General features: G+C 48.2%; 2 protein-coding genes across 10 annotated transcripts; one reads left to right on the plus strand and one right to left on the minus strand.

The window, feature by feature from the left end:
- Positions 1–137: 137 nt before the first annotated feature.
- On the minus strand, positions 138–3,462 carry LOC117221003 (ras-related protein Rab-18-B). 5 transcript variants are annotated; one of them, XM_033471551.2, is made up of 5 exons: positions 2,404–2,547; positions 2,111–2,297; positions 1,924–2,041; positions 1,538–1,855; positions 138–1,481 (listed from the first exon to the last, which is right to left on the minus strand). In XM_033471551.2, exons 2-5 carry the CDS (start codon positions 2,197–2,199, stop codon positions 1,317–1,319), a joined length of 690 nt encoding a protein of 229 aa, XP_033327442.2. In that variant the 5' UTR covers positions 2,200–2,297; positions 2,404–2,547; the 3' UTR covers positions 138–1,316. The 5 variants fall into 5 exon arrangements, with proteins under 5 accessions (XP_033327442.2, XP_076378587.1, XP_076378586.1 ...); XM_076522472.1 differs by lacking the exon at positions 2,404–2,547 and adding an exon at positions 3,325–3,462 and having other exon boundaries at positions 1,924–2,294; XM_076522471.1 differs by lacking the exon at positions 2,404–2,547 and adding an exon at positions 3,325–3,461 and having other exon boundaries at positions 1,924–2,297.
- A 26-nt stretch (positions 3,463–3,488) lies between these two features.
- RhoGAP93B (MyTH4 and RhoGAP_KIAA1688 domain-containing protein RhoGAP93B) lies at positions 3,489–10,466 on the plus strand. Of its 5 annotated transcripts, none has more exons than XM_033471544.2 (11): positions 3,489–3,630; positions 4,759–4,863; positions 5,128–5,266; positions 5,637–5,801; positions 5,863–6,400; positions 6,555–7,100; positions 7,262–7,648; positions 7,718–7,906; positions 8,195–9,060; positions 9,137–9,580; positions 9,658–10,466. In XM_033471544.2, the coding sequence occupies exons 1-11, from the start codon at positions 3,617–3,619 to the stop codon at positions 9,850–9,852; spliced, it is 3,588 nt and encodes a 1,195-aa protein (XP_033327435.2). In that variant the 5' UTR covers positions 3,489–3,616; the 3' UTR covers positions 9,853–10,466. The 5 variants fall into 5 exon arrangements, with proteins under 5 accessions (XP_033327435.2, XP_033327438.2, XP_033327439.2 ...); XM_033471547.2 differs by having other exon boundaries at positions 7,748–7,906; XM_033471548.2 differs by having other exon boundaries at positions 7,751–7,906.
- Positions 10,467–10,706: the final 240 nt, after the last annotated feature.

Raw genomic sequence — 10,706 nt, forward strand, 5'->3', positions numbered from 1 at the left:
AACTTGTATATTGGGATTCCGTGAAAAATTTCGGAATGCCGTTAAAGTTCGTTAAACCGAGAGATTAATTTAATAGTAAGAAATCCGATGAAATATACATAATATCATACACATAATGTAATATACATACACAATCATGAAATACAGAAAGTACTTTATTTACAAGTACATTACAATAGTTCTATTGGACACTTATTATACGCCCGATCTTCAGGAAAAAGGAAGCAGATGTAAAATTAAAAGACTAACACAACGCGAAAGTACGTTTCCCGTGCGGGAACTTATTATGACGATATGCATTGCATTCATAGTTTGTGCAAAAGATATCTAGTATGTAAGGCAACGAATAAATAAGTAACTGACTTAACGTGTTTTCGATCATCCGCGTGGGATAACGTGTGCGAATGCGATGGTAATGACTTTTCACCAATTTGCCTATCAATTTAAACCTACCTATGTATGCAAGACATATTTACACGAATACAAATTCAGTATTACAAATAGCTATATAAAATTTAACTATTTAACAAAGAGTTACACATTAGAAGCAAACTCATGTTGATCCTTGATGCACACGCGATCTGATAAAAAAAATACTAACAACATTATTCCCATCGGAACATTGGCGCAGACACGTCTCGGCTGAACATTTTCTCGCGACCATGAATTTCTGGTCCAGAATAAATTCCTACACAATCAGTAACATCCAATTTTCTTAAAAACGCAAATCTGATATCTTAGTCACGATCGAAATAAATCTGATAGAGAAGCTAAGTAAAATCTCGTTAGCAGACTTCGAGCGGTTTTTTTTTACAAATGGCAGCAATGTTGGATTAAGTATAGAAAATTAACACGTTATCTCCGTCACCACCACACTTAAAGCCAAGCCACATTATCTTCTCCGGCGAATCGTGCATTCTGCATTTGTAAAAGTACCACCACCCCGCCCATCCGCTCAAGCTATATCCTCCACCATAACCAGCCAATCACGCGTTCTGAAACCGTATCCCCACCACGTATTCTGCTCCGCCCATTTGCTCTAGCCGCACCCATCCGTCTTTAACAACCAATTGTGTGACCTGCACTGTAGATCCTTATGAACGGAACTGCATAGTACTCTTTTTATCAGCCGTCGTACATAAAACATTCCTTTCCGCGGCATACACGAAACAATTAACATGCTGCGTTACTCGTATTTGTTCATTAAATTCTCACACGTCGGTATCTAATTTCGAAGTCAAGGTTAGACCATATTTGTTAGGGCGTGATGCATTCCTTGGTAATCTTCACCGATCGAATGTGTATATCACGGTCGGTTAAAGCAAGCTGCAGTAGCAGCCTGAATTGTTAGAGCTATTTCCAGTATGTTCCGTTAGTTGTATCGCCCTCTGGTTTCTGAGTCTTGCTCCTCCCATGGAGGCGTGCAACCCGTTGACACCCAATCGGTCCCATCGATCCCAGAGACCAGGAGTTTGTATTATCTACAATCAGCAGCCGGTTAATTTGTATCCTCTGTTTATTTATTCAAGAATCGTACCTTCTGTACAAGCTCTTCGAACGAGCACTTGATGCCATCTTCTGTTTTAGCACTGCTCTCAATGTACATCGTCTGGTGTCTTCTGGCAAACTGTAGGCCCTCCTCTGTGCTCACTTCCCGGTTCGGCAGATCTATCTTGTTGCCTACCACCATCTTGACAATGTCTGTCTTGTTGCAGTAGGTGGTCAACTCGGTCAACCATGTCTCCAGCTTGAAGAAGGTCATCTTGTCCGTCACATCATACACCAAAATGGCACCCTGTCCGTCCCTATAGTAGCTGGGTGTTAGAGTACGAAAGCGTTCTTGCCCAGCAGTGTCCTGCAAAAGGTTTTTGATTAATTTGATGAAATGTAATCGTGGGAGGTTACAAAGTTGAAACAACTAACCCAGATGGCAAGCTTCACTGTATTTCCATCAACTGTGATCTGTTTGGTCTTGTAGTCCATACCGACCGTGCTCTGCATGTTCTCATGGAACTCACCTTCCGTGAATCTAAGGATGATACTGCGAAGAAAATTTTGTAAAAATTTATGCATGTTATTTTCCAGCTGGAGAATTAATTGGGAAATATACCTCGACTTTCCAACATTGGATTCTCCAATTATCAACAGCTTCAACACTGTCAGTACTTCCTGTTCTGAATCCATAGTTGAATCTATCATGTTATTGTGGTTAGCTGCCCCTCCAGCTATTCCAAGCGTAATGAATAATTGCAACTGAAGGTTCTTCGGTAAATGCGAGGTACAGCTGTGTTACTCTACTAAGGACAGAGAGACAGTTAGTCTAGGACACAGAGGGTGTTCACAGTAGCTGAATAGTGTTGTTGGATAAACAAAACAGTAATACAGGTATCATCAAGTGCCTACACGAGATTCAAGTAGCACTGAACCTTCTTCAAGGAAACAGTAAATTGCTGGTTGGTACAAGCGAACGCCACGACCGCGATCGGGGTCAACAAACAGTCGCTGCAGGAAACAAATCCTCCGAAAGTACAACGTCACTAATGCACGATCCAAGCCATTGTGGAAATCGGGGAATCACAAATTACAATACACAGTAATCGCAAACGTGACCTAGACGATAACGGCTGAAACGTCAAAACAATTATCTATAACAGTGCCCGCTAAATAATGCAGATGTCGCTTCAATTTGTTTCCAACAATTATTCCCTGGATCGACGGCCCGACGGGAGTGTTTATTGCTTGGTGGTCGATCGCGAAACGAGGCTAGCAAATACTAAAACCAGCAACCGGGACGATCTACTAGTGGCCAGCTTCTGAGAAAGGCTGACCGTCGTGAGATTGAAAATGGCCCTTGGTCCCGCTGGAGTCCCCGCGGCGTCCTTGTGCACGGTCAACCGTCGTCTACGGAATTTCCATTCGCGACAGTAAAAGAGAACCCAGCGATGTGCGTCCGCGAGCGGGCCGAGGAATTCCTTGGCTAAAATTACATGCTCCGAAATGGAAAAAGATATGGCCGTTGGGATTCCTAACCTCGCGTACAGCCGGGGCTCGTTATCGCGAGCCAGGAGATAACAATTTTATCAACGGTGCTCGGCGAACGACGATCAGAAAAATGTGAGTTCATAGAGACGGCACTCTGGTGGGCTACTCGGTTACGGAGGCTGTGATCGATGCCTCGGCCCTGGATCCGATAAATACCACGGCCGAGCGAGAAGAGGGGCCATCGGGCATGCGATCGGCGATCTATTGACTTGCCTAACTGTCGCCACTGACACCGACACCGACACCTACGATCCTCCTCTCTCTCTCCTCATACATACTCACCCGGCTCGCCGCTAGACGTTCTCAAGCGCGATCCCATCCCCGAGATCATTCCGCCGATAAAAGTAAGTTTTCGTTCGCTATAGTGGCAGAACGACAAAACGAACAGAAGAAAAAAAGATGGCCGCCGGTGGGCTGCCATGAAGGGGCTGCGTCGCTCGTGCTCGTGGAAATGGGACGTTGCGACATCCAAGTGTCACCGTGGTCGTGCTCGTGAAGTGTCACAAAGTGTTCCCGAGGTGACGTGAAGTGTTTTGTGTCGGTTCCCCGAGACGCCGATTGATTTTCCGCGGTCATGGCATCCGACGGGTAAGAGAACCATTTATATTTCGGCCACACTCGTGTCTCTCCTAGGGGAATGGAGATCCGACGGGGAGAGAGAGACACGAGCCGCTGTTGGGCCTATGTTTCGCAGATCGATAGTGAATTTTTTTCCCAGTGACCCGTCCCAGTTTCATCGAAAAAGAGCCTGGCCACTATCCTCGGCCGTCTATATCGTTTCGTCGTAGTTCTAATCGGTTGCTATCAGGGTGGGTCTCTTTTTGGAACGGATCCTGCGGGTTTCGAACCTCCTATGGGATTATATCTCTTGTCCTCCTTTCCGTCTCGCTCTCGCTAACTTCTTTCTCTCTCTCTCTCTCTCTCTCTCTCTCTCCTCCGCTCTCTTTCTCTCTCGTTCTCTTTCTCTTTCTCTCATTCTCGCTCGCACAGGCACACACTCTCGCTCTTGTCACTTTCAGTTTTTTTTTCCTTCGCTGTGTACATACAACTATGTACGGACGAAATTCTGCTGCCTATTTCAGTCAATTAAACGGATAGCATGACATCAGACGGTTTGCTCGAATTGCGGCTAGCATTCCTTTTAATTTGTGGTTATGGGGTGGGGGTAAACACCCTTTTGTGTTAGCAACTAACGGGTTTGATAAGGGGAAGATAATCGCCGATAAAGCGGCCTCTCGCCATGCTGCGTTTTGCCGCAGATTTGGCAGAATGCTATTGATTAATTATTTATAACTTACGGTTGATCCGTGCGATTTTCAGTTTGCCACCGGTGACCACCGTGGCCGCGTTCCTGCTCTGCCCCCTTATCATTTATTCGATTGACGTGTTCGACGTTGCTCTCCTTCGCTATCCGCTATTCTTTTTTATTCACTTTGCCATATTATTTTTAGAGTTTTTAATTATAGCAGCTAACGGGAGTAACAAATTTATCTTGTATTCACCCCGCACGCCTTGATAACTCGACGCGCGTTTATAGGAGGTGTTAACAGTTTTAAATGTCAGGGTTTTCTAATCCCACAAGCCCTTGCTGCAGTTGCAACGTCGTGCATTAGTGTATCCAACTCGGTTTTGTGTCAGTGGAATTTTTTTGTATAAACTAATAGAATATGTACACGATCAAGATGTAAGTTATTGACATGTTATGTATGGTTATAGTAGAATGGAATGGGTGGAAATCATAGAGCCTCGTACCCAGGAGCATATGTACGCAAACCTTACCACTGGAGAATGCGTATGGGACCCTCCACCTGGTGTACCAGTGTAAGTGTCACATTTTTGTCACGGCATTAACATTATCGTGCCAACTTTCTCGGAAAGACAGATAAATGCTTATCTAGGATTGAGTTGTCTTTCAGATTTAATTAGCCTGGTGAAAGTTATCATCGTATAAGGCTTTCCTCTGTAACATAGGAAGCATTTATAATTGCCAGAGATTTCTACTCCGGTGTATGATCTGAATTTAAATACCGTGCAGTCCACCAGTTAGTTTGGACTCTTAATCACAGCTGTTCTATTTGATTTCAGGAAAAAGACAGATAACAACCAATGGTGGGAACTGTTCGATCAAAATACTTCACGGTTTTACTATTATAATGCAACCTCTCAGAAAACTGTTTGGCACCGTCCAAGTGATTGTGACATCATACCGCTAGCAAAGCTCCAGGTGAGTGATTCACCTTTACTGATAACAAGCATTGAATCCCTATGGGTGGTAGCATTGATAGTACCGATGACATTGCCTAAAACTAGGTGGGTCATGTAAATATGCCTATGGTGAATGATAACTCTGAGCTCTTCCGTGCTGTCATACACAGTGTAGAGAATCTAAGTGTGCAAGCTGTCTGCTCTCCTCTCAGCTATAAATAGACGTTTGTAACTGAGAGAAAAAAGTACCGTGAGATAAACCTGAGAATCTCTGGAACTGCATTGCACGGTATCGAACGAATTCGATAGCCGTATTGGTCGCTGCCGACCTTTCCGCACAGACGAAAATTTCTATTTAATTAATTAAAAAATTAATCATCACATCGCAGACGTTGAAGCAGAACACGGAGCCGGCAAGTAGCAGTGGAGCGGACAACCAGAAGTTAACCGAGCCAAGAAAGAAAGAATCCGTTTCCACCCAGACACAGACCCCTTCCGTTAGCCGATCGACAAGGTTCAGTCACCAAGAAAGTTCCAATCTGTCTTCTTCGTTGGTACGTGCCCGAAAGCGTCCTTCGTCACCTAAACAACGTTCTAACGATAATAATTCCGCAGCAAAGTGGCAGTGCAAATAACAAAACACGGATATCTGGCGTCGGGGTTGACCTTCAGACGTCTCCGCCCTCTCCTTCACCGTCAGCGAGGCGTCACCACCATCACCATCACCATCACCACAATAATAGGCACCACAGGCATGAAGTGCCCACAGCTCGTCGGCAGCACAATCACTCGCAGGATTCCGGGCGTTCCAGCGACAGTTCGGTCTCCCACAGTCGGACGTCCTTGGAATCGACTGGTTACCGGCTGCTGGACTCACCGCACCGGCACCAGCACCACAGACCTGCCCAACAGGCGCCAGCCAACCAAGCACAATCCTCGCCCAGACAGCACAGCGGCACTCTGGAGGCCAGGGGTCACAAGAGCGGTACCCTGGAGAGCGTGAAGAATCAGAAGTCCGTGCCGCTGGGCGAGCCACCGCCATTAGGTTTATCGCTTTCCACTAGCACCCCTCTGTTCAAGAAGAAGACGTTCGTCGACTCGCAACCACGCGAGGGTAGGGCAGGCAATTTAGAATTGGAAAAGAATAAAAATGGTAAGAATGTGAGTCAAGTTTCGCCTGTTCGTTCGTTGCCACCACGTTCACCGTGGTCGCCAAGCCCTCGTCCGCTCCTTCCGGAATTTTCATTCCTAAGAACGTACGAGGGTCCGGGCTCTGTGGGATCTAATCCGATGAATTCACGTTGCAGGTAGGGAGAGTAGTAGAGGCTCCTACGGTCCGGAGCCGAGCACCTCACCATATCGCGACTCGTTGATGGAGTCTAGACTATTCAGGCAGGAGATGCCTCCATACCGTCCGCCAGAAGTTCAATTGAGTCATAGTTATAAATCGCAGGGTGAGAAATATGGCTCCCTGGTGGAAAGTAGCAATCGTTATCATAGAGATAGGGACAGAGAGATTCATCATAGAGAGAGAGTAAATAGTTTGGACAAGACGAACCCTTCAGCCTTTTATCCAAGTTCCATGCATTCGCGTAATATGAATAAGCAAGATAATACTGGTAGCATAGGGAGGAGGCATCATGGTTGCTCGGTGTCCCTGTCCGAAGCGAACGTCAGGGACATGTACGGGGCCATGTTGGTGGAGAGGAACGAGCCTTCGAAGAGCCTGGTCAGGGGCACCGCGGGTGTCCTCAGCGGCGCGTCCAAGCAGCGAAGCGTCGACGTCGGCGAGAGGGAGCGTGAGCGAGAAAAGGAGTTCAGAAGAAACACAGCGTGCAATAATTCGATTGATTGTAAGCCGACCTTGAAGTCCCGGGAGCCCCAAATTACCTCCTGGCCCTAGCAATTGTTTAGCTACTCGAAGGTTCTAAGGGTCAGGAGCTAATTTACACGTCCACCATTTTCCTCAGCCACAACCCTAGGCTCTATAACATCCCGGCAATTGTTCCTCAAGGTGTGCAGCAGCCACTGGCCCGAAGCTACAGTTTTGTACAGCAACAGAAGCAGCAGCAGAAGATGCAGCAGATGCACCAGCAGCAGTCTAGGAGAAGGGACCGGGACGACGACTCGATGCACGAGCGTTACCTGATCAGCCAGAGCCACGAGCAGCCCAGGCAGAGGCTCAGCAGCAACACTAGCAGTAGCAATAGTAGTAATAGTAGCAGCAACAGCGCGGTGGGCGAAGAGACCGAGGGACTCACGGAGGGTGACGACAGCAAGAAGAAGAGAAGCAACGGCAACCCTAGTCCTCCACCGTCTTCGTTCTACAGGATCCCGTTGTCCGATGCCGATTACTTGCTGCCGCTTCAGCACTATATACTTCAGCAAGCGAAGCTCTCAGGTAGGCCTCTAGAATCCTTCGATTGACCCTCATAGAACCATGTCTCCATCGTCGTTCTTCGTACCGTAGGTTGTTATAAGTTCGGAGATCCTTTGTTAGTAGAGGAAGGTGACGACTCCTTGGATGAGGAGGGTGGAAGGGGCGAGGACATCGGCGGGAGGGCCGAGGACGATTCCGACGACCAGTTCGCGGACGACGAGGCAGCCAGTAACCAGGGCGACTCTTCCAGCCAGGAGTACCTCGAAGACCATTACGCAGGTTAGTTCGATAAGCTCTCTGTAAATAGGGGGACTACGCGTTAACACTAAACCTACCAAGCATTAAACGTGGCGAACCTATGTGTTGCTCTGTAAGAACGATGAGACTGAATTTATTTAGACTTTCTACAATACTTATTACAACGGATTCCTGTGTTAAGAAATTGATTCAAAATCAGTTCCTACGAGAGAGTCTGTCTAATTTCAGCAATTCTGAAATACAGAATGTGAAACCGGTCATTTCGACCGGCTTAGTAGGTTTAGTGCTAAGTCCTCGTTGGTGTCGCAGACTTGGGCAATTACGACACGGCCGGCTTGGCGACCTACTACAACACCGCGGACACACTGACGAGGCCGCAGGTGCGGCCCCCGTCTCCTCCGAACACCACGGTGCAGACGGACACCAGGGACATCGTGACGGCGACGAGACAGGTGACGATTCCCACCTGCACCATCAGCACCCTGCCTACGATCGGCAGCGGGGTGGACAACATCGACACCGAGGAGGCCAGGAGGAACGACAACGCCGGCGGTGGCGGCGGCGGCGACATCGAGACGTACGCGAAAGACAATCTGAACCCGAACTGCGCCCGGCCGAAGGGGCTGAGGCTGTTGTTTCGGAAGAAGTTCAGTGTGCGGGACATCCTCAGCTGGTCGAAGGACCCGATCCCGCAGCCGATGCTGGTCGTGGTGGACGGTGAAAAGTTACTGAAGCGGGAGGCCTGCAACCTGTTCAGGCTGGTGCAAGTGTACATGGGTGATCGGAAGGCGAACGTCGGCATGACGCTGGACAGTGTAGCGATGGACATTGTAAATACCGCGTTCTCGAAGCCACCGTTGAGGGACGAGCTCTACGTCCAGATCTGCAGACAGACCACCGAGAATCCGAGGAAGGACAGCCTCCGCAGAGGCTGGGAGCTGATGGCCGTTTGCCTGGCCTTCGTGCCTCCCAGCGCCATCTTCGAGCCCTACCTCGAGGGCTACATGAACAGACACCGGGATCCAAACTTCCAGTTCCCGGAGGTGGCCAAGTGGCCGATCCACGTGCAGGTCAGCCATTATGCCACGGTGGCCTGCAGACGTCTCCAACGGATAGGCGCCCATGGGAAACGGCAGCCCCGTAAGGCCACCATAGAGGACATAGATCAAGCCAGGGTATACTGTCCAGTTTAATCGCTGTTGTCCGTTGGCTCCGCCAAGTGGTACTGATCGGCGCTTTTGTCTCTTCCAGATTCAGATCTTCCGGGCGTCCATGTTCGGGGCTACGCTGTCCGAAGTGATGGCGCTGCAGAGAGACAGATACCCTACCCGAGAGTTACCATGGATACAAACCACCCTGACGAGGCAGGTGCTGGCGCGTGGCGGCATCCTGACCGAGGGCATCTTCAGGGTGTCCGCGGACGCGGACGAGGTCAGCGCCTTGAAGGCTTGCCTGGACAGGTTCGAGGATGGCACCATCCTAGCGGCTTCTCAGGACGCGCACGCACCTGCCTCTCTGCTGAAGCTGTGGGTCCGCGAGCTCTACGAGCCGCTGATACCCGACTCCTTCTACGCGGAGTGCGTGTCGATGAGACACGACGATCCTGATGTCTCGGCAGCTAACGTCGCTGCCCTGGTGGACAGGCTGCCCGATCTGAACCGGCGGGTTCTATGCCATTTGATACGGTTTCTACAGGTGGGGATATCTTTCCCGATTCTCCAATCGCGTTCTCATAGTCTTACGGTAATGCTGATGTGCGGTTGTTCTTGCAGATATTCGCCAGACACGAAGTGGTGGCCCGCACCAAGATGGACGCCAACAACCTGGCCATGGTGATGGCGCCGAACATACTGCGCTGCACCTCGCAAGATCCCCGCGTGATCTTGGAGAACGCACGGAAAGAGATGGCTTTTGTTCGTACTCTAATCGAGTCATTAGAAACTGCTTGGGTCGATGATCTTCACTGACCTTATTCTATTGCGCTAGAAGAATGAACGCTCTAGACTACTATGCCAAATGAAATCAGCTGTATATTCATAAGTATTGTTAGTTATTTCACTATTTCTCTATTATCTTTCACCTTCGTTTGGTCTCAACTTCATCACACCAACCACCGAACCAACCGCCACCGTGAGCCCTCTCCACTCACCTACGAATAGTCTCCACCCTTCCCTCTTCCCTCTCTCCTCCTCTGTCCACCTGTTTCAATGTTCTTAAATGGTAATTTTAGTGCTACGAGTCTTACCAAGCTAATCACACACAGACACCGAGCCCCCCTCCGCCTCTCCTCGTTCCCTATTTATTAATTTATATTGCAAATTATATGTTATACAGATAGAGATTATTATTATATTATGTATATCACTATATATCATATTATATATTTTACCAACCCCCTTGTTACCGCGTTGACCGTAACGCGGACGGCTTTTTTACTCGATTATTGTTGAATCTCGTGTAAGATAAACAGGAATCATGTGTTACCGTGTATAGCTCTGCACTCCGCGATGATCTTTTTGTATAAGCGACGAACATTGGCGTGTACAACCGTTTATCGAGGAGTAAACATTGCAAAAGATTAGCAAGCTGTACCAAACTGTGTTTCAATTTACTCCGGCGGACATTTTTTCGGGATACTTACCTCGCGCTTTATATATGGCTGTATACAGGGGTGACTCGCGTGTAACCGTCCGCCCATGCGTCTCTGCTTGAATTGAAAATCGGAACAAAATCACCTACAACAGAGATTTTATCGTTTCGCATTGCGTTATCGATGATTTTCCTGCTTTAATTTTAATCTCGAAGGTCTTTTCGAAGGTCA

The sequence above is a fragment of the Megalopta genalis genome, chromosome 5 (assembly GCF_051020955.1).
Source record: "Megalopta genalis isolate 19385.01 chromosome 5, iyMegGena1_principal, whole genome shotgun sequence".
Classification (NCBI taxonomy): Eukaryota; Metazoa; Arthropoda; class Insecta; order Hymenoptera; family Halictidae; genus Megalopta; species Megalopta genalis.

What these genes read in the sequence shown, in the direction of transcription:
- RhoGAP93B (XM_033471544.2), top strand. An exon ending in CCTCGAAGACCATTACGCAG is followed by an intron (nt 7,907 to 8,194) that starts GTTAGTTCGATA and finishes TTGGTGTCGCAG; the next exon opens with ACTTGGGCAATTACGACACG. An exon ending in ATTTGATACGGTTTCTACAG is followed by an intron (nt 9,581 to 9,657) that starts GTGGGGATATCT and finishes TTGTTCTTGCAG; the next exon opens with ATATTCGCCAGACACGAAGT.
- LOC117221003 (XM_076522472.1), bottom strand. Translation starts at nt 2,199, where the DNA reads ATGATAGATTCAACTATGGATTCAGAACAGGAAGTACTGACAGTGTTG. An exon ending in CAGTGAAGCTTGCCATCTGG is followed by an intron (nt 1,856 to 1,923) that starts GTTAGTTGTTTC and finishes AACCTTTTGCAG; the next exon opens with GACACTGCTGGGCAAGAACG. An exon ending in TCGAAGAGCTTGTACAGAAG is followed by an intron (nt 1,482 to 1,537) that starts GTACGATTCTTG and finishes TGCTGATTGTAG; the next exon opens with ATAATACAAACTCCTGGTCT.